General features: G+C 37.0%; 3 protein-coding genes across 3 annotated transcripts in view; 2 read left to right on the top strand and 1 right to left on the bottom strand.

Annotated features, from left to right (window-relative positions):
• The first annotated feature begins 72 nt into the window (after positions 1-72).
• On the top strand, positions 73-2,669 carry LOC117234969 (large subunit GTPase 1 homolog). Its single transcript, XM_033496565.1, has 4 exons — positions 73-261; positions 375-1,752; positions 1,834-2,155; positions 2,305-2,669. The coding sequence occupies exons 1-4, from the start codon at positions 160-162 to the stop codon at positions 2,438-2,440; spliced, it is 1,938 nt and encodes a 645-aa protein (XP_033352456.1). The 5' UTR covers positions 73-159; the 3' UTR covers positions 2,441-2,669.
• Positions 2,437-4,279, bottom strand: LOC117234974 (RNA polymerase II subunit A C-terminal domain phosphatase SSU72). Its single transcript, XM_033496573.1, has 4 exons — positions 3,868-4,279; positions 3,642-3,785; positions 3,195-3,453; positions 2,437-3,103 (listed from the first exon to the last, which is right to left on the bottom strand). Exons 1-4 carry the CDS (start codon positions 3,948-3,950, stop codon positions 3,002-3,004), a joined length of 588 nt encoding a protein of 195 aa, XP_033352464.1. The 5' UTR covers positions 3,951-4,279; the 3' UTR covers positions 2,437-3,001.
• A 925-nt stretch (positions 4,280-5,204) lies between these two features.
• The window catches only part of LOC117234970, a 65,947-nt gene continuing 47,413 nt past the window's right edge, over positions 5,205-23,738 (top strand). The window contains exon 1 of the mRNA XM_033496567.1: positions 5,205-5,268. The gene's annotated coding sequence lies outside the window, so the exon portion shown is untranslated. The remainder of the gene's footprint in view (positions 5,269-23,738) is intronic.

Genomic DNA, 23,738 nt, shown 5'->3' with positions numbered 1-23,738 from the left:
TTGTCCAGTAGGACATGTGGGTGGCTACCCCTAGCGGGGTACCATCTTCGTGTTTGTTAGGTTATATCCTTTGCGAGATAACGTTCGATGGCTGTGATTTGGCTGTGATTTGGCTGTGGTTTGGCTGTTATTTCTTGAAGTCGTATAAAATCAAACGCAATGGGTAAAAAAGGAAAAGTAGAAGGCAACAATTTAGGAAAGGCTTTGATTAGGGGCCGTTTCGGTTCATCGAGAAATAAAAAAGATGTTGATTCATCTATGGTAACGTAATAATAACCTATTTCATAACCTTTTCATAACCTATTTGTTTTGGTACATACTAAAATGAATTAAACTATAAATATTCGATATTTTGACATTGCATTTTTAATTAGCTTCACACTGCCGAATTAAACGATGGCTACGACTGGGGACGTCTCAATCTTCAATCCGTCACGGAAGAAAATTCTTTTCAAGAATTTCTCTCTACTGCAGAGTTAGCAGGAACCGAGTTTCATGCAGAAAAATTAAACATTAAATTCGTTAATCCAAAAAATGGAATCGGATTACTCTCGAAAGATGAAAAAGCAAAGGTACTGGAGATGCAAAAAAAGAATAAAGCCCTTCTGAAAATACCTAGAAGGCCAAAATGGAATAGTTCAACTACAGCTCACGAATTGCAAAGCAAAGAGAGAGAAGAATTTTTAGAATGGAGACGTTCTCTTGCTATGTTGCAAGAAGTCGAAGAATTGATGTTAACTCCTTATGAAAAGAATTTGGAATTTTGGAGACAATTGTGGAGAGTAGTTGAGCGTAGTGATGTTATTGTACAGATAGTTGACGCAAGAAATCCATTGCTCTTTCGTTGTGAGGACCTAGAAGCATATGTTAAAGAAGTAGATTTTAAAAAAATGAATCTGATACTAATTAATAAAGCAGACTTTTTAACAGAGGAACAAAGACAAGCATGGGCAAAATATTTTACAGATATTAATTTGAGAGTTGCATTCTTTTCCGCGACATTGGCAGCTGAAAAACAAAAGATAAAAGATATAATTGAGGAAGAAGATTGTGAAGATGAACAAGGGAGTGAAGTGGAGGATGATGATAGTGATGGATCTTTGTATACTTCAGAATTTGCTTCAGAAAGCGAATATGAAAGTGCAGATGATGGTAGTAATAATACCATAACTGAAAATGAGGAAGTAAGTTCTAAGCAATCTAATGAATGTAATTTAAATGAATTGAATGATGTAATAGAGAAATTAAGTGAAAAAGATATAGAAGATAATACAAAGGTGAAGAATTCATCAGAATTATTAACCAGAGATCAATTAGTATCATTTTTCAAAATGATTTATAAGGGTGAGACATATACAAAAGGAATCACAACAATTGGTTTGGTAGGTTATCCAAATGTAGGTAAAAGTTCCACAATAAATGCCCTATTAATGGACAAAAAGGTATCCGTGTCTGCAACACCGGGTAAAACAAAGCATTTTCAAACACTATTCTTGGATAAGGATCTACTTCTTTGTGATTGTCCTGGATTAGTAATGCCTAGTTTCGTTTGTACAAAATCAGAAATGATATTAAATGGTATATTGCCAATTGATCAAATGAGGGATCATGTACCTCCAATTACATTACTGGGTACTTTAATACCAAGGCACATTATAGAAGATCTTTATGGAATTATGATACCTCCACCATTAGAAGGAGAAGATGCTGATCGTCCTCCAACTGCAGAAGAAATTTTAAATGCTTATGCCTGTATGTAATTATGTATTAAGCATGATAGTAATGCATGATAATTTGTATAAGTTTAATAATTTATTTTATACTTTTATTTAGATAATAGAGGTTTTATGACACAGAATGGACAACCAGATAATCCACGTGCGGCGCGATATCTTCTGAAAGATTTTGTAAACGGTAAATTGTTGTATTGCGTTGCACCCACTACAGCAGAACAAAAAACGTTTCATACATTTCCTCCGCGAAGAAGAATAATTTCGAAAAATAAGCATTTTCCACCTAGAACAGTGCGCGTGAATAAAGGGAGCAAAACTACATCTGAAGATTTAGATAAAGTATTTTTTCAAGATAATACTTCGAATGTACATGTAAAAGGAGTAATTGGAAAAATGCACGGTTTACATAGAATTAATTCAAAGTATGTAACATTATTGTATATTTATTAATTGATAAAGTCATTTTTGTATAATTGTTGACAATAATTGTTCATATATAATAATAAGTAATGGAGCGTGTATACGAATTTCGTTTCGAATACTTTGGTAATTATTGTAATTATTTTTTTAGGGATGCAGGATCGATGACAGGTTCTACACAGAGTTTGTTGCTCGAAGGGAAACCGTGGAAAAAGATTAATAAACACTCAAATAAAAAGAAACGCGAAAAAACAAGAAGATTGTACGCTCATCTCGATCAACATTGATTTTACGAATATTTATATTGTATTATGAGAATTGAAGGCCTTTTCGCTATATAACAGCGGATCATATTTTATAATATACAAATCTCTGAATTTATAAGCATATCAGAGACTCATATTAATTCTATGTACTACAAATACATTCTAATAACGGCATACATACACATATAAGAATAGCTTGCTGTTGTACTTATATGCGTATATATTATAAAATTAAAATATTTTATAATTTGTATTCTTTGCTTTTTAATCTTTTCTAATCGTTCTGATACTGACGTTTCAAAACCTGAACGAATCCAATAATCTTGCTTTTGCATATTTTGTCACGGATTAGAGATACAGTATGAATGTAACAGCAGATTTCTAGAACGATTTCCGTGGAAAGCAATATCTCATTAAACAGCAAGCGCGAATCGAATTCTTACTTGTTACGTAAAAACGGAATTCGCTTCACATAATCTGATTCAGATAATGTGGTGCTACATTTATAGTATATATAATTTAGTCTGCTTTTATAAGTTAAGTCGTTGATGAACACCAAGTTGTTGATATACAACAGGCTTCTTAATAAAAAAGTACCGTGTGTAAGATCGTTCTTGCAAATTTTGATTCAAATTCGTGAAGTAGTTCATCTATATCGTTATCTAAATCTTCACTATTGGCCAGCTGGAAAAAAACAATTTTTTAGTTCGAGAAATAATTACAGGAGGACTTAAATATATACCAATGCATAAATTTTAATGAATTCTGAAATTACCACAGTGACTAATTCACAAATGAGGAACGATCCAACTGTAGCTTCTTCATGATTATCCTGAATATCAATATTAATCAAATGTACTGGTTGACTATCTTCCTGAGTTCTAGATTCCATACATTCGATTACTTGATCATAAACACGTTCTTCGCATGTGATTAAAATGTCAAATTTGTCCTTGGATAACTGAAATCGTTCTGGTTTCGGTTTTATTCTACGGTTTCTATCTAACATGTGCAACAAACCATTTTGTGTATAGCTAATGTTATAGTTAAGGAATTTTAGTTTCAGTTATTTCATAAACTTTATGGTACTTATCAGAGATAATAATGCGGAAGAAATAAAAATAAAAAGATATCTATTTTGCCTCGAAGTCAATGGACTTCTCGTACAGATTTTGTGAAAAGAAGAAAAAAAATTCATTCATTTATTTGATAAAAAGGATACTATTGCTTGTCTTTAGATAAAAGGTCATTGTAGATTTCATCGTACGAAGTTCCAAAGTCATAAATGTTTGGACGATCAGGTGCATTTCCAGGAAGCTTAACTTTATCGCCAGTTCCAAAGGATTTAACATTGAAACCTTTTTTACTGAAAAAGAACAATAAAGTAAGAATTCGTCTATTCAATATTTTATATAATTCATAGTTCGATTGCAATTAAGACTAATTACCTCAAGAAGGCATGAGCTTCCATGCTTCTATTCATATTGCTAGAACATATCACAGCTACGCTGATAGAGTTTGGCGTTGGCATTGTTTCGAATAGTTTAGCGATATAAAAAAAAAGTCGGAATATAAAAAAAAGCGTAATGTCACTTAACCTTAAAGATCGTTACGCTGCCTGTCACATCCGGTATATCTGTTAACGTACATAAAATTCTAGTATAGAATTGGTGGAAGTGGTTTTTTGCAACGTTAAGATTACAAAAATAATTTGAATCAGTGGTCGCGGAAAATTCTGGAGAATTATACGACTAAAATGATTCTCAAGCGTTTTCTATTTATCGCCTGCTCATAGTAAAATTTGTAATGAAAGCCCTATATACACTTTCTCACGTTAGGCAGGTTCATCGTTAAACAGTGACATCTGCGATTGTACGAGAAGTTCAGCCGTTGTAAGCATCGACAGTCAGTAATGCGACAGACGGTGCTGTTTGTGGTAAATGTTGAATTTTTATCGACCAATGCTCGATGACGTCATAAATAAGCTTCGAACCCGCCAGTTTGATGTGCTTCAAGGAAGTCGGCGCAAATTGAAGGTAGAATTAATCACGAAATATTAGGGTTATACGATGTTTGAAAGTTTTGTATAGCGAATTGTATACGCAGTACTTTTTTTGTACATTCTAACCTAATTTGTATACATATACTGTGTAAAGCATACAGAACGTAGTGACATTCAAGTGACTCAAGTTAGTTAACCAAAGTGTTTACACGTGTGTAGCAGATACATTCATGCAGTTTGTATACATATGAGCACATACACGATGTTAGAAATAAATGCATACAGAGAAATGTGGAAACGTAAGATTTAGGTTAGTAATAGTTCAATATGTGTTTGCTAATTCAAGTCATTTCATGGGATTCGATTGCTATTTATTACATAAATTTGGGGAATATTTGTAGAATTTGTGTAACATTTTATTTATCGTAGAAATTTCAATATCTATATTTGTTCCGAGTGCCTTATTACAACTTTATTTCTTTCGGTATTTTACTACAGGTATATTAAAAAAATGTATCATTTTTTTGTCTGTTTTCTTTTCTGTGTATTGTATCTAATATCTAATAACATCTAATATATATATATATAATGTTAATTGTCAATATTATTCTAATTACCGATTACATAGATTACAAGAGCGAGTTTTAAAGACATGTAATATCATTTTTTTGAAAATAGGCTTACGAAATGTGAGGCGTCACTTGTAAGCAGCCTATCGAGAAGGAAGTGTACATGCGCGCGCGCGCTCGTGTGTGTGTGTGTGCATGCGCGTGTGAAGAAGAAACGAACCTCTTTTGGACATTTTTTACTATGAAACCTGTCAGAGCAGTTTCAAGACGACGATGCGGTGAGTTCAAAATCAATAAATAAAACAGTAATTCGCCGCATAAAAACGTTATCGTGTGATATATTATAATTTTATACCTACACATATGTATAAACATATTGTATAGCCTCGGTATATTTCGTTTTGACGCGTGTGCAACTGTTCTTGCTTAATATTAATTTTTACATCGATATTTCTCGAAAGCGAAATTTTTATAATTTGGAATGGAACATTCGTTTCAAACCATAAAGTCTTTTATTGAACAGGAATAATGCGAATTTTATTGTGTATTTTAATATTTTAATAGCCTATCGTTTATTCCATTTTTTAAATTTACGGCATGATAGTAATATAAGTAATAAAGAGATAAAAATCCATGGAAAAAAAATATCGAATGAATTCGTGGTTAAATCACGCAATGTTGTACGACCGCAAATTTGTTTGCAAAATCGTGAAATAACAAGCGTCGTCGGCAATGAAAATTGTGGGTTCCGGGCTGGAATTAAGGCGGAGTTGGTATCTCGATCTCGACTAATCCTTCGATCCTTTTTCATTTCTAAACTCTTCTTTCAGTGAATTTTTTTTTTTTATTTACCAATCACTTACAATTGGAATTCAGTTCTAAAAAGTTGAAGAATCGACAGATTCGAAAAGTTGGTAGCTTGAAAGTCTGAAAATTTAGAAATTTAGAGATCCAAGAACTTTGAAATTAAAAAATCTCAAATTTATAGGTAAAGCAATCGAGTATCGAAATATGCTATAATTGAAAAGCTCCGATACTCTAAAATGCAAATATGTCTATAAATTTCAAGAACCAAAAATTCGAGTATTTAAATTAAAAATTTCAAGGATTCTGAATCTTTCAAACGTTTAAGCGTCGAAACGTCGCATGCACTTGTTGAATGTTCAAATCGTCGTATTTTAAGCTATTCAATGACGATTTGATTGAGAAATTGTCGTTTGAAAAGCGTCAATTGTTGCGACACAGAAACGATCTTCAATCTGCATTCGTCTTTAAGTTCGTTTCTTCACCGGTTAGCTCTGTTCATCCCGGGCTGGTTGCTGCAACTCTTTTCGTCGTCTCGTCGTTGAGCAAACTGGTCGACGATTGTCGAAACCAATTTAGATCCGCGACTCGTCTTTTTCTATTGTCCTCAATGGATCTCGTTACCCGCATACTTTGTGCTTTTACCATGAAAGGGAATGTGTTTCTTGATCGTTCAACGTGTGACTCGAATAAAACAAATTTCGAAGAGAGACGATTACATTACACTAGTATTACCAAACCTACCAAAACGATCGATTTAACATTTCTTTTTCTTTACAAATATTCACAAATATACATACTTTTAACAATTAATTTAATTATATATTTATCGGGGTAGAGAGGCTGTCTATTTTAACGATTATGGGCTAGATATTAAATATAATTAGACTACGGATATTTATGCGATTTCATGCCAAATTTCATGCAATTTATTTTTATGAATACAACTAAAGAAACGAAATCTAGGTAGAAATCTGTTTTACCCACTCGGTTAATACTCACCCATTGGTGAATATTCTACTTTATATTGTACACGGTTTTGCGATCCTACCGAAATCAAACCGAAACTATAGGGATACATATAAAGATAGAGCGTGTGAGTGGACTGAAAAGCGATTCTATAGGAATAGAAGGTTGAACTCTACATAGAGGCCTCTTGTGTCCTTGTCTGATGACGCATGCACATTCGTACAGTAAATATGTAAGCGTAACACCGATCAATGAGCGGCGCCAGTGTGCATGCGTTAGCGGATTAGACCAGAACAGAAGGGATCTCTATGCAGCGTTCTCTTTCTATGCCCATGTCGCATTCAGTTACACGGTAACGTATGACTCGCGTACTCTATCTTTGTATCTCTATGACCGAAATCGGACTGAAACTAAACTGAACCGAAACCGAACATGGGTAGAATATAAAATGTAGTTTCTAAATAACATAAAATCGATTATTTTAAAGTTATAAAAAATATTGAATTTATGCTTTAACCTTTGTTTTCTGTTATTTGTTTTTATTCGGAGTCATCCATCGTACCACGGTTTTAAACGTCGATATGTAATTTTTACATGTTACACGGTGAATTTACTGAGACGACTGTCGATACTAAGATCTTTGGAACGTTTCGTTAAAACGAATTAATACCTCTTTATCCCCAACGGATGGTAAAAACCATCGTTAATGGATGTCGGACGAGGTACAAGATGTCCGCGTATATTGTACGTACATACTAGAAATATTATAAAGATGCCAGTCACGAATCTAAATTGAAAGAACCGCGCTATCGGAATGAGGGAATCTTGCGACGCGCGTTTAACGAGTCTGAACAGTTTCAAACAGCTATCTTTTTGCTTTAATAAAATCGCAATAAAAGGACACGAACTCCTTTCGTTTCCTTAAATTCACGCAAGAAGGAGAAATTCATTTTTCAATCTTGAAATACAAACGTTTCTAATTTCTACTAAAATTTAGCAGTCTCACTCGTGGCAAATCTATGCTACTAATTATTAGACGAATAACACGTCAAACTATCGACTAAAGATACAAAAAATGCAATATTGTAGCATAAAAATAAAAATTTAGGACAGGTCGTAAGTTTTACGCAATTTTTATTCCGCGAATAGATGGTTGGATAGATAAAAAATTTCTATTTGCAACAGGAACTATTTATTCTTTCCATTTTCCATTATGATCCAATCATATCTTACCGCTCCATAAACTAGCATCGTAGATTAAGATGGTATTAATGTGCAACAAAACGTTGGACTAACTGTTGTTACGTACGCTCGTCTTTTAACTCAAGGTTGATGTAGAAGTAAAAAATTCGAAGGTTGTACGATTGCGTGCGCGACACAAGAGTGATGTAACTAAACCAAAAAAAAAAAAAAAGAAAACAGGAAAAAGCAAATGCCTCGAGAGAGGAATTTCAACTTTGCTTAATTGTAAGCGAAATACCATCTTTCTTCTAATAGCCTCAACTCGCGTTGTTTCGCTTCGATCCTCTTCGATCTTCGTTATTTCGCTCTATTTTCCACCAATTATATTTAAGTACACTGTCGACCATAAATAACGGGACTTTGTTGACTCTAAATCTAAGCTTCGATAAAATTGTACTAAATCTGTATAGAAATTTTCAAAACACGATACAACCTAGTTTTCCCTGTAATACAAGCGGCCGATAAGTATCAAGTATATTCGGTAATTACAATACTCGTTTATGCAGTCGGGCACAAAAATAAAGGGGCAGATAGTGGAAGATGAAGTTCGATCGAGCTAATACCGGTGTTATATGCTTCAGTTTTGTTTATTATATATCCCTATTGTACGTAAAATATGTAGCAAACAAATTGAAATTAATACTTACTCTTTTATGTAGTTAAGCCGTTAAATCGTAGTTAACGAAACTTCGACCATACCTATTTCTACCTTACCTTTCCACTTATTTTCGTCGTCAACGGTATATGCCATCGATTACTTATTCGAATACTACACTATCATCTTTTGTATCCCTATTTTTCCCTACATTTTCTTTCTCTACATTTTTCCTATTCTAGTAGTGTACGCTACCGTGCAATCCATTAATAAATACAAGGCAGCCTTCGTTGCGCCTTATTATCGCTTCATCGAAAGGAAACAGCGTCATCTCGTTCCCGTGCATTATTACCTCGCGCACGTTGTCCGGCAACGATTCCTTCGGCTGGTTATCACGGATCCTTGTAAATTATTCCGCGTGTGTACGCAAAGACGGATGTCCTTTGACTTATGGATATTGACGAGGGACGTTCCACCGGCGTGAGCCATCTTGTCGACGTTTGACGCATGTCGTCTGCATAAAATGGTTGGCCGATCGTCATCCGCGCGTTGCAGGCACCCGTTAAATTATAATCTAAATTATGGGCCAGCTCACGACTCGAATAACAATCGTTCAACAACCTTGCGCCTCTTCTTTCATTTTTCTTCTCTACACTTTCCTCTCCTCTTCTTTTTCTTCCTCTTCTTCTTCTTCTTCTTCTCTTTGCAATCTAAATTATGGTCCATTCCATATTTATTCTTTCCTTTTCGCCTTGTATCTTGCCTTCGTCTTCTTATAATTTAAATTACGGGGGAGCTCGGTAAACGAATGTCAATCGTTCAATAACTTGGCGTTCCCTCGTTCTTCTTTTTCCTATTTCCTTCTTGATTTTCATCGTCTTCTTCCTAGAATATAAATTATGCTCGGTAACAGCATGTCAATCTTTCAACAGCTCCGCGTCTTCCCTTTCCTTTTCCTTTTTTCTCCTTTCCTTTCTTCGATCTTCATCCTCATCTTCTCCCTCGTATAGGTACAAATCATGGATCAATCAGTATCAATAGCTCCGTATCTCTTCTTTTCCCTTTTCCTTCTTCTCCTTCGTCCTTCTCCCTCTCGTCCTTTCATCGTTCCTCTCTTCCTTATCGTTCGAATCGTGGAACAGTTTGTTAAACGAACGTCGATCGTTCAATAACTACCCATCATTTCCTCCCTTATTGTTCTCTTCCTTCTTTCCTCGTCTTTCCTCTTCTCTTTTTCTTAGTTTCTTAAAGCCTATATTACAGCATAAATAAGTAGGATTTGCGAAACGGCTGTCACGCGACTCGCAGAAAATCCTTCGCACGAGCTAGTCGAATTAATGGCCATTCGCAATGAGACTTTTCGAGCGGCCAGTTGGTCAATTGCCAACATTCGGAGACACTCGCCTCGAAACGACGGAATAATTCTCATGCTATTAAGATAGATTGGCAGTGCAGGTTGTTAACTATGGTGTTCAACTGGTACTTTGAGTCGGAATCCGTTCGTCCATCAGTACGAATCCATCTTTATACGTATCTATCGATATATAGCTATCATCAGCATAGTTCTATTATCTCTATATTTTTTTTTATTTTTAGTATTTAGTATCGAATTTAGTATCGTTTGAGTCATAAATTACGAGGCACGAAAGGACGACAGTGCTACTTTTCTTTGTTATAAATCAATTTATGAGAATAATACGTATTTCTTGTTTGGGATGTCGAATACTAATCAGGTACCTGAATAATGTGCAATTCACAGCTTTATAAAGAGCGGAGTTGATCAATTTGGCTCCTGAGAATTGAAAATCAACCACGTATCTGTATAATGAAATCGAGACGCAATTGCAAAGAGTAGAATCGATCGGAATTTGCGTTTCGAGATACGAAAAACTGATCCTTGCGATCAAAGATTCGATCTTTTTCGTAAATTCACGTTCGCGCGATAAAAGTCGCGATAATCGCGTTGATCAGTTTGGCTTTTTAGCGACTCGGATTTGATCCTCCGCTTCCTCTTCGACTGACCAAAAATCCGATCTTATTCTCGGGAATTCGCACAACCAAATATACGATAATTCGCAACGAAGCAGAAGGCACGGGAGGATAGAGATTATCTTCGAATCGAGTTTGTTTTCAGCGTATGACTCGTTTTCGATATCGAAGTATCGAGTCTGATCTTCGGCGCTCGCATACCGATCGAGGACAGATCGTGCCGCGAATCAAACAGCACGTTTAACGACATTTACTGGCTGGTTTCGCGCTTTCACGGTATACAGCCTGGCATCCTCGATCGATCGGAGAACGTGGCGCGATTCCTGCCGCGGAAACTCGCGAAAACGCGCCATCCGCGTCCGTGACTTCCGTCACTTTCATCGCGCGTGTCGGATGAACGCGTGGATATCGTCGACCTTCGAGTTATGCAAATGAATTTTTATCACGTTCGCTAGCGTACTTGTAGCGGTATAATTTTGTCATTTCGTACTACTTGATGAATTTAATATTCATAAACGCAGACCACACAAGACACGTGCAATAAAACTACCTTTGATATGCCTGAAAAGGAGGAACGATTAGTTAGATTCGAAGTTGAAAGTATTCAAAGAATGGACGATACGGAGGCTACGAAAAGTATGGGCACAACGTTGTATTTATCACAACATTTGCATCGTAATCGATCGATCCTACCAGCATCGTCGAATCTTTATATTTCGATCTTTTTCTGATCGTAGCAAGGAAAAAGAATTTGTAACGTTTTAAGCCGATGTTTGTTGTCCATATTCTGTTCAAATCGAAGATGTCTTTCCTAGAAGAACGATAATTGGGTGAAAAATAAAATATCGTGTTATTTAGTTACTACTTTCGCGTGACTACAGAGATACTATGCAAATAAAATGCGTGGAATCTGGTAAAAAGACGCTTCGTTGGAAAATAAGAGCGTGCGCCGATGCCTTTTGTAGCCACCGTATGTTTCACGTTTCATTTTAAATTTCTATCGAAACGAATAAAGCGACGATTTCTTAAAATGTATAAATTCCATTCGAATCCTCCAGTTTAAATATAGGCGTATCTATTGTGTAATTAGCGCAACGACGTTTGATCTCGTTCGACTGCACGTAACAACGTTATGATCTATTTATAATGTAAACGGAACTGTCCCACTCTCGCTGGAACGTAACAGAACGGGTTTATAAAGCAACCTTAACGAAGGGAAACGCCGTGAACAAAAATGACGGTCGTGGTTTAAGGAAGTTCGTCGATACGCGCGAACATTCACAACCTTGACAAGGCATTGCCCCAGCATCTCGCGGAGACAGACGAGAACGTTGTACGTGCTCCGCTGGGATCTCCAGGAGTCACGAGAATCCTCGTTCGAACACGGCCTAGAAAGTGGAAAAATATCGTTTACAACGCGATACGCGATTCACGGTAAGCGTCTTACGAGTTGTCTGCGTCAAAATTTTCATCGACATTCTCGTCGGTTTGTTGATCGTGTCGAAGAACCCGTGTTTCTTTTCTTGCGACCAGAGGATAACAAAGATGCGCGTGACGATAGCATCGCCGAGAAATTACACAACATCGCACGCTCTTACGTTCTTAATTGAAAACGAAGCTTTTCCTTCGTATTTTACTGTCTGGGCTGAGAACGATTTTATTAAGGGAAGATCTTGGTGTAACAACAGTAAAAGCAAGACGATTCTTATGAATCTTTTTAGGCTAATTACTAGTTATATGTGACTATACTTTCATGGCGTGTAAATTTGTCTTCGAAGTACAAGCGTGATCTTTTTTAGTTGAATCCTTCTTGTTGTTTATCAACTTTTTAAACCGACGTGCACGATAACCGAAAAACAAATCGATCGGTCGATTTTGAACGAAGCACGTTCACTTTATTGCGAAATTTTCCGGGGATTAAATTATTGCGACATTTTCTTTCCATTATTTATTTGTATAATATCTTTTTAAAGGATATAAACTCGATTTATCCGTGGAAGAAAGCAAATTTTTCTTCTAAACGCTGCAACTTTCCAATTTTCCATGTTTTTTTTTTTCAAAAATAGTTTCAATGCCAGCGTAAACTATCTTTGAGAAAATTTCCTAACTTTTGCATTCTGACGACTGTGACGAATGCCACATCGCGTGCCAACAACGGTCAGTATCGAAAGAATCGAAATGAGAGAATCACATTTGTACTTCAACGCTATTTATTCATCCCAGAAACGGCCAATTCCGTCTAACCAGCAGTCAGTGTAAAAGAAATTCATAAAAGTTGCTCTTATCGTTGTTACACGAAAATTCTTCTTTAAGAATAATTTTGGAATTTAAATCGGTGTTTACACTCGTGGATCATCGATTCTTGACGTTATTTCGCGTATTCACGAGGAAGACGTATAGCGATAAGTAAAGGTAAAGGTACACAGACCAGCTGAAATAATTTTTCATTCGATTCTTTACTGAATTCTTAAACGGGAAAAGAGTGCATGAAGATACAGTGTCGCAAATATTTTGGAATTGGACTTTGTATCGTTACAATTTGCAGTTGTCAAAGATTAAACGTTATTTAAGAAAATAAACGACTAAAAGAATATTTTTGTTTCATCGGAAAAGCGATACTTTATCGACAGAATGAGAAGAATTCACCGCTTATGAAAATATATTTACAGATGTACGATAAGAACAATAAATTTGTCGAATATCCACTAATAAACCAGCGATAGCAGAAATATCGTTCTTCTGAAATCGCATCCACGATAACATTCGACAATCGTCACTTTGTCACCTCGGAAAAGCTCTAACCCAAATTTAATATGTCGATCGAACGATTCTGTATTCAATTTCGATTTCGATTCCTTCCATCTACCAACCTCTTTTGCTTTACTCGATCCATAATAGAAATATGATATTTCTTGCTATCGCGTCGATGTCGGATCTCGATGATCGGAATCGAGAGAGGCGAGAGAGGAATCGTAAGGGCAGTCGTCGCTTTCACGCGTCGAGGAAAGGTCTTTCGGAGAAAGCAACGCGGCACAACGTTTCCTGGTTGTACATCTTCGCAGCGACCGTACTACTTCTAATATTTTTAGACTCTCTTTCTTGTTCTTTCAGCTAACGGCTGTTTAGCGAAACACCAGATCGGAAAAACGACGAATAAGAAAGATAACGCTAATGCGGAACATTAGATTGCGATATATTTGTGTCGTCGTTAAATAAGCAACGTGGAAACACGCATGTTCAGATTGCTATTGCTAAATGAACAATTCTTCGAAATGTGGTTTCTCGAAAATTCTTTTAGATATTTTTCGCACCTTTCTGTTACAGAATATTTGTATAATATCGCCGAAATTCTTTTATAGAGAACGAAATTCTACTATTTATCTTTCAAAATATTGAACCATTAGAGCAATTCCCAAATAGGAGGAATAAAAAGCTGATAAATTGCTAGTTCGAATTGCGAGTTGCATTCAAAAACTCTGAATTTGCCAAGCATCCACGATCTAATTGTTACTTAAGAAAGGAAGTTTGGCTAATTTTGTTTCTCGAAGACTGAGATGGTAATTTCATGCAATTTCCAAGATTTCCAAACAAATGATATAATTGACCCTCCTGAACCGCAAGCTGAAACTAGACGTTAAATCAATTTTCGCGACACTACAGAGGCAATTAATTTCATATATGAAGAAACATCGATTATCCTGAACATAAGGTAGAAAAATGGCACCTCTGTCTAATTACCTCCGCGTCTCTCCAAAGCATTCGAGTTTCGCTCGACCGTCCTTTATTCTTTCGCGTCTTGTCTACGACAAAAGGGGCAACGAAATGTTCCGTTTTTGGTGGAACACGTTGTATAAACGTGCATTTAGATCAAACGGGCAAGAAATACGGGGAACATCAAGGCCAAACTCATTTACGCTAAAAGAGTTTCTTCGTGAAACGGAAGCGAGCGAACGTTCGCAGAGATTGACGATTTTCAACGTTTCTTTGTCCCAGCACGCGTGTAAATTAATTACTACAACTACCAGAGAGAATAGATTCTGCCGACGACTCATCTATTGCACAAACACGTATTGACAAAAGAGGTTTACAAATTTCAATGGTTTCAAACGATGAAATAAATACCTTTTACGTTGTATTTATCTTTGTCAATGCTATTATAAAATTGGTTGCGAAACGTGCCTTTTTAGGAGTTTAACAGGACGATCGTTTTATAGATGGCAATAAAAAGGTTCTGAAAATACTTTCTTTTTTAACATAGATAGATAATATAAGATAAAAACGTATATATGACGTAAATAGAACGATATGTTTTCAACAGATTATAGGGGAATTTACGACCAATTCGAAAAGCACGTTATATAATCCTTTTATTAACTCGGTGCCAGCTTTACGATACATTTTTTCCTAACACTTGTTTAAACTTTGTATCGCCTTCCGCGATGTGACATTTTGTTCTTTCGCAGAAGATTGAGTAAATTGATATTATCAGAGTACCTGAATGTACATACAATTGCACACGCCGTAGTAATTCTCTCTTATCGAAATATCAGCAATTCTGAAATGTATCGAGTGATGAAACGTTATTATTTCCGCTGCTATAAATCTATTATCGAGTTGATAAAAGTATCGTGCGATGTGCTTTTTGAATTTCTCGGAAAGACCTCTACGATCTCATGGAAAGGGCAGCACATGGTCTTATTTATGTTAATCAAGCTGATCTTGGTTCCGCCATAAAAACTAAGTGTTTTTGGAATACCTTTTTATCGTCGTTTGCAAAACATTTTTTGTCGCACGATCGCAAATGGCAGAAAAGTAACGAGTCGTGTCACGCGGGACACCCTGTACAATACACCAAACAGATACGATAAACGACAATATTATTTTGAAAAAATCGATAAAGTAGATATAAACGTGATTTTTATACCACATGGGGGAACAGTCAAGAATTATTTGTCGCATATAAAATCTCAAGTTTCACAAAACTGGATTGGTGGACGTTGGATATTTGTGCATCGATGTTCGGTCCAAGACAAGGCATTCACACTGGACAGCTTTTGTCGTGTTATGTTGCGTAATTTTACTAAACGTGCAGGCAGAAGGAGCATTCGCTTGGTCTAAACGCACCTTAATGGGCCACGCGAAGAACAGAGAACTCGAAACGTGCCGGTGCATTTCAATGTTCTTTCGTCTTTGTATTCTTCGTTGCTGTTTAAAGTTAAAAGATCGCTCGTTCCAGTGATTTTGCCATTCACCGAAAGCTATTCACTAACCAGCCTGTATTCTGATAACCTTTTACAAAGCTCCTTTGTAATCTTTGTCTAACGTTTCGTTATTATCTTCTGGAACAATTTACGTACGCTCTTGCGTCGTAGAATTCTTAGATTTTCCATCGTCGTGGAAAAGCGTAACGAGTTTTGATTGTTTATTATTTAAGTTTTTAATATATAATATCGTTTCAACCATGCCGACTCCTTGGATCGCAATAAGCACGTAAGCCCAATTTTAATTGCGAGATACAGTGACCGATAACAGAAAGTTAAAAATTTGTTCTTGTTTATACGGGTGTTAGCAACCTTCGTAATATTTTTTAGTTTGTAGTTTTAGTTAATTTGTTGTGGTATATATATACGCTATATATACAGCATATCACAATCTGATCATTATTTCCTACCTATTTAGTTATCGTAATTAGTAACAATTATTTCTTCTGAAATATACAATGGCTCACAGAAGTATCCCAAAACATTTCAGAAAATTTATTTTATAAATATATTCAAATAAAAAAGCAACTCAATACGATACAGCGTAAAACATTAGAAATAAGAATCCAACAAACTTCTCGCAATAGACTATGGGCCTAATGTACAAAGAAATAAATTATTATTGTACGTTACAAAATTAAGTTAACCCTTAACCCCGATACCTTCTCAAACAGTATATTCTATCACCGGAATATCCCAAACAATCAATTCGCTCTGAAAATGGGAATTCTTTCGTAGAAGGAAGTCCAAGTCATTGCTCGCAGGTGTTTCTCAGCTTCAACGAGGTGCTGGAAAGACAAATCGATTCGTTCGTCGTACAACCATTTCTCGTGCAATTTTTTCTTCCCATTTTCAATCGATTCGATCAGAGAAACTCGTGCATGATCGTTAGTATTCACCAAAATTAGGTGGCCATCCGTCTTCGTGACACCGTAAACGTCTTTGAAACGTCTTTGATGATCATTCGTTGCGAAAGCAGAAGATGAGTAAGATTGTTCTGCGAAGCTTTTTACGGCGTTCGTCGCGAATATCAGGCCGAGTTGCGTAACGCGAGCGTCCAGAGATGCTCTGGCAAAGCAACGAGAAATCCGTCTGGCCAGCTGCCTTCGACGAGTCCAAGAATCGCGCGTGATTCGACTTTGGAACAGCTCGAACACTCGTCCTAGACATCGTTCGTGACTAAGTAGCGATGGGATCGAGTCCAATACGGGGTGTAACGTGAAAGTTTCAAGTAAACCGAACAAATACTTCTTTAGAAATTAATCCTACGTCGAGACAACGTTCTAACGTTGCATGCTAATGAACAAATCTATCACTCGTATTATAGAGGCTCGCGAAAGTATTCGAACATCTGCAAACACCTCTTATGTATTTTTTGTTACAACGAGACGTATTTTGCACGACTGTTCTAATTTATAGAATCGAGCTATGTATTCTAGATCATAGAATTGTTATTTATTTTTTCATGGTCTTCCTTCTCTGGGTTAGGACAAACTACGTTCTGCTTCTAATCGTCGAGCTTAACATCTTTCGTACGTAACGTTTAAGAGCTGAAACCTAATTTAAACTTTACTTATCGATTGTACGTACATGGAAGAACATGGAACGCCAAATTGCGAATATTTATAGAAAAGTCCGTTCCTTTTTACGAATATGGAATATAATTCTAGTGGAATTTATAATAATTCTATAAATATTATTCGGTAATTTTGTATTCATTAGGTGTCGCGATGGATTTTGAAGAGAGTCCAGTTTAGTTTTGTTTCACGAGAGTTCGTAAACAGCAATTTCAGAGATTGCATCATTCTGGAGTGATTAACATAACGAATGCAAAGAAGTTTAAGGGGGTTTCAATTATACAGCAATTATCAATTTCCGGCAATTGTAACGAGATAAATCAACAGATGATCGTGCACATGAAATTTCTGTCGTTACGAGGCACACGAAGGATGCGGAATTATATAACGGAACCACGTTATTGACTGCAATTATCGCATTACGTTGCATAACCTTGCTACTCCATTTTAAAGTAATCTTCGTGCTCGCACGCTCAGCTGATCTTCGTAAATCGTTTCTGTATGCAAAAACAGCACAATTTCCTTTTTTTCCTTTTCAAATTACTCGTAAGATCCTGGAATTCTCAAGCATTTTCTTGGAATTTCAGCTGCAATCGAGTTGCGATAATTCGAGTTGTAACGTTTGCTAAAAATTGGATACTCGAGGACAGGTCCAAAGACGCGATCGAATTTTATAGAGTCGTACATTGACAGGAGAGTTAAGTATACGGATGAACAGAAATTTTGTCACACTTGTAACGCCTATATACGTATACGCTTCGCGCAACCTATTACGAGTTAGGCAGAGTGAATGAAATTAGGCAAAAATGAAAAAATCCGAGAATATGAGAAACACTGAGAACCTAAACGTTCGAAGGTGAACGATCCACTTGTAAGTTAGACGATTCGCAAATAGAAAGATACGAAAACACGAAGGTTTGGAAGATTTGAAATCGGAAAGTCGAAAAATTCGAACATTTAGACATCTGGAGATGCGAATACTTGAAAGGTGAAAAGGAGCTTAAAAACTTCAAGTTTTAAAAACTTGAAAATCTGCGTATTTGAAAATGTACGATTCAATTACGGATTAGAAAGTTGGAAAATTATAAAATTTAGAAACCTGCGAAGATACGAGAATACGAAGACTCGAAAGTGTAGAAGCTCAAAGCCTTGGAAACCGGTATCTCGAAGGAAGAAATCTTTCTTTGCGACACAACGTTGGGCCTTAATAGGTCAACCAGGTAGGTAAAATCCGCTATCTGTATATGAAAATTTCGCGGAAGCGTAATCGAGTTAGATGGGACAGGATGCGCCGAGTCATCCATGCGTGCACCGCATTACCGGTTCTCGCGTTTGCTCCGGGATTTCGCGTACCGATGTTCGAGCCGCGTTTCCGTGGCTTTTCATACGTCTTACGGTATATTGCATGGAAATCAAAAACGTCGCCGACGATCGTCACATCCTCCCCGATACGATGCGCTGCGATGCGACGTTGCATAACGGAATTGCACCGGTCTGGGATACGATTACCAGAAACAAGTAGAACATCCGGGGACGTTTTTGCCCCGTTTTGTCCTCACCGCCGTGTCCGTATCGCGGCATCTAATCTTTATTAACCCGTTATTATCGTTGACCAGTCCACGTCGAAGAATCACGTGGAACACCATCATTCTGTTATCTAATATTCGACGTTATGTTGTGGACGCGATACGCGTTAACGAGCTGGCTATATGTACTGTACACGGAACCGTTAGGAACTCGTAGGAATTTTTCGATCTTCCTCGATGTGTGGATACCTGGATACCTACCTGCTGCTAGCCGTTTCGTAATATCTTCGCTTCTGGCGATAAACGCCGATGAACACGTCGAAAACGCACGGCCAATAACGGAGGGATCGAAGATTCGTTAGAGATTGTCCGTTGGTTTACGAAGTTGTTGGACTTGAACTTTTTAATCGGTTGTGGATATCCTCGGTCGGAATTTCAGATAACCTTCGTTAGAGCGGTTTGATTATGGGCTTGCGAGGTTAAGCTTGGATTTGCGATTGAATAATTTCATTATTTTATTGACTTTGGATATGTTCAGTTATTTTCAGTAAATATATACATATTTCGCGGTCGGGGACGACTTTCGTTAAAACGTCTTTAAAATCACCGTACGTCAACGGTCAGGTTGTCGTAGCTCCAAACTTGTACGTTTTATCGTAAAACGTTGTAACGTTGCAAAATTTGTGATCGTCTTCGTCGTTCGCCATTTGTCACGGTAGGTCTTTTTCCGATCTCCTGTACGTTGTTTGGTACTCGATTTGGTACTGCTAAACTTTTAAAACTAGCGACGTATCGTGCATTTTTGAGCGAAGAAGAAATTTCCTCTAAATATATACACACTTTGTGCGATCGCCCAAGCGACGATATCGACAGTTCTTTCAAATATAGTTACGATTCGGACGATGTAAATATCAGACCAATAGAAGATCATAAAAGCGATGGATTTTAGTGGCCGAAATGATATTCGCGACGTTGAAGAATGTTCGTTGTTTCAAAGAATCAACAAATACAGATTTATCATCTTTTCTTTTAGAAGATGTTAGTATCATCACACGTCGTCACAGGGTCCATGTAATCCGTATAGTATAAATTTCGTTACACCTAATTAATAATATCTAATACACCTGATTCGTTTCATCGCTTTATCGTTTCATCGTTTTTGCCGTTTTATCGCTCGCCATCCATTCCGTAAGACAACATTTTTTCCCATCTTTGTACGACACTGCAATTTCGTTATTCGTTATTTCGAGTGTAAAAAAGGGTAATAAAAGAAGTGCAGTCACGCTCATAGCGACGCGATGCTATCATTGACTCATCGTTAAGTGATTTCGATTAGGATTCGAATTCCAGGATGTGTGTTAAGCGCGAGACGAAGCGTTACGTGGCAGAAGAATCGAATTTAAGTAATTACGAGTAAATTGCGAAGAAAAAGAGGCTTCGTGTTTCGCAAGTTAAACGATATAGCGGAATCGGTATCGGCGTCGGTCTAATGCCTAACCTCCCAGGACTAAGCGTTTCGTAACGACGAAAGGTCACTATGCTGATGCACTGTGAAGAGAGACGTCGACTGCCACTCGTTCTGCTATACATCCTTTCCCATAGCCTTTCTCTTTCACCACGAGACATACTCCCCCTTGGTCTACCGTACTTTCCAGTCGTCCTCCGCGGTATCGTCGTCGTTCGTCCAGCACACCCTGTCCACATTTTCATTTTTTCTATATACTAAGTTTAGTCGAACTTGTTAATGAACATTTTTTTTATCGTAATTCCCTCTCTTAGTACATATACGATATATACTGTTCACCTTTCTTCTTCGCTTTCTTTTCCTTTGCTTTATTCTTCTTTCTCCAGAGTTTCTGTTCTATCTTTCTTGTTTTAGGATATTTCCTTTTTTTTCAGTCTTTCCCTCAGTGTGTCACGATCTTTCCCATTTTTAGGACTTTCGTCTTCTATCTTTTCTTGGGATATTTCGTTCATTTTGTACATCGTGCCCTTCCTTCGTCTCCAGTCTTTTCCGTTCACCGTTCGATCGTCCCGCTTAAAACAATACGAATTCGTTGTACGATTCAAATCAGCCACTGACAGAATTCTAAAATATTTTCCGAATTCTTGGGTTCGTAGCGCCTGGTACGAGGTTCTTTGAATTTCATAGAAACGTATTCTCCATAGATCTTGATTCGACCTCGAGATTTCGCCACTGGTCAAGGACTTCATGACGACGATCGATTGAGAAAATCAGGACACGGTGTTTCTCGGAAGAATTTTGTCAGATTCGATAAATCCGCCAAAATACTTGTAATCGTGAAAATGTTAAAAACTCGAACCTAAAAGGAAGCTAAACGTTCTAAATATCCTACATCCTCTAAAGCAGCGCTTCTTAAACTTTCTCCTTTTGCGATCTCATTTTATTCGTGGAAATTTTACGCGGTCCCAGTTATGTCGGTACGTAAGAAGGTACATAAAATAACGTTACTACTTACTGTCGCTTATTAAGATGGAACCAAAGCAAGTTGACGAGGTAAATGTGCTTTTGTTTATCTTTGCATAAAGAATTCAATCTTGGCTGAATATTTGGTATAACAAAGCACCTTTCAGATTTCACAGAGTATATTTTGATTTTACAATCCTCAACGATGAACACGTCGTCTCGCAATAGATACGTAGTAATAATATTTATTCCTTTCCCTACGGGATTACGATGTTCCGCTTCCTTCACGCTCCATACATCATCCACACGGATACCACACGTAATACGATATTGCAAAAATATAGCCAAATCCATACACATACACATATATATCGATAGATATGTAGCATAAAATGTTAAAAGCGTGTTCAAGGCCATTTTAGAAATCGACGGAGATTCTGTCCCAATTCGAAGCAAAAATCCATTTAAACGATTTTCTTCGAAAAGTCACTCGTACTAATTATCTTCGTCGAAAATTATCGTCATTCCTAGTCATTCCTAGTTTCCATATCAATTTGTCAGGCTGTTGCAGCCTGCTTTCTCACTCTTGCTCTTCCGATCTCTCCGAAGCTATTACCATTTCACATCCTCGAAGGCCATTGCCCTCCAAATCAATAAGCAGATTCATCAAACCGTCATCGTCGTCATGACCGTTCGATTCTCACAGGCAACGACACCGATCGATCGATTCCGCCGGTAAATCTCGATTCTTCGGTAAAAATTCGAGAGTCAGTGTTTTCCTTCGGCTGGTCAGAACGTTTCGCCAAGGGTATACATTTCCATTTTGATGGGCGATTCGGTGCAATTGTCTGCGTATGCCACACGGAATCCGTTAGATCGTTACGTAAACGAGATCGTTCCGGACGATCGAGACTCTCGAGAGAGTTGAACGGAATTCCGAGACGGACTTCGACTTCGTAATGAACTTCACGTAAGAACGAGGATGGATGAGAGCGAATAGAACGAGATTCGTTCGTGTTTTACTGTCGCACGTTCGATTACACGTATAGCAAAGACAGAGAAAGTTTGAATTTTCCTGATATTTTTCAAATATACGTTCTCGTCCACCTTTATTTTTCCAATTAATCAAAAACAATTCTTTGTATAAGCGTAACACGCGAAGAGAAGCGACAAATGGCGGATTTGTCGACATTTTTTCATCGAGTTTTTGAGATTTTTATCGTAGGAAGATCGTCCGATCATCTGGTGGTCGAGGTATCCATAAACTTACGCTTTCTAGAGTGAAATTTCCGTATACTACTTTCGTTTCCAATCTTTTCTTACACGGCACTCGCAATGATCTATTAGTCGTTGATAAAAAAGAGAAACAAATATTACTTGCAGTTTATATCGTGTGTAAAAGATCGCGCAAAATATAAAATTAAAGATTATAAACGAAATATCTGACTACATAACTTTCAACGAATCCTACAAATTCAAAAGTTCGTGTAACGATTGCATGTATCTAGTTTTATTTTTGTATAAATTTTACAAAATTCAATAAAACGTTCTAAAAGTTAATCGATCCTCATCCAGTACTCTGTAGACATTATATATCTATTAATCTACTTTACGATGCTGAAAACCAAAAATCTTTCACAAAAAAGAATTTCACGAAGTAACTGCCTCGTAATTTGCATTCTGCACATCGTCAGACCGAACGCGACGCCGCCGACATCAGCATTATTTTGCGAAGGTATTTTACGTTCACCTTCTGCTGCTCACGCGTGCATTTATTTATAGTAACGAAACACCGTTATTAACATTCGAATCGGTCTTGGGCTCACCCTGACGGATGATTAACGAAAGGTCGATGGATTCGACAATTAATTACATAATTCGGGTTATTCCTATTTTTTCTGATCTTTTATGGTAATCCTTGATCTTATCGAAAATGTAGAGGCTGTGCTTATATTCGAGCTGCTATATCGTTGCAAACTATTATTAAAAAGGAAAGAAATTCGTCTCGATAGAAGATGAAGTAACGTAATCCGAATGGTTCTGTCCACCTACGATCGAACCATACCGTTCGAGGGTTAAAAATTCTTTGAAGATGAATGGAGAAAGCGTCACTTTCTATGCCTCGATGCACGAACATTTACAACAGAACGAGAAACGATCGCTTCCAGATCAACAGATTGCACAGCACGCTTGTTACGTGCTCAATGATAAATCAACGATTTCCTACTTGCACCGGCATCCCCGTTTGCAAATTTGGTTTTGCAAAATGTAAAGCGTTACCATAAATTGCGAATGAAATATGGAAGGTTCGGACATTAAAGTAAATAAAGATCGAAGACGATGCATTTGGCGATGTC

Source organism: Bombus vosnesenskii, unplaced genomic scaffold (genome assembly GCF_011952255.1).
Source record: "Bombus vosnesenskii isolate JDL3184/JDL3185 unplaced genomic scaffold, Bvos_JDL3184-5_v1.1 scf7180000013311, whole genome shotgun sequence".
NCBI lineage: Eukaryota > Metazoa > Arthropoda > Insecta > Hymenoptera > Apidae > Bombus > Bombus vosnesenskii.
The sequence above is the reverse complement of the archived record's forward strand: the minus strand, read 5'-3'. Positions and strand labels throughout refer to the sequence as shown.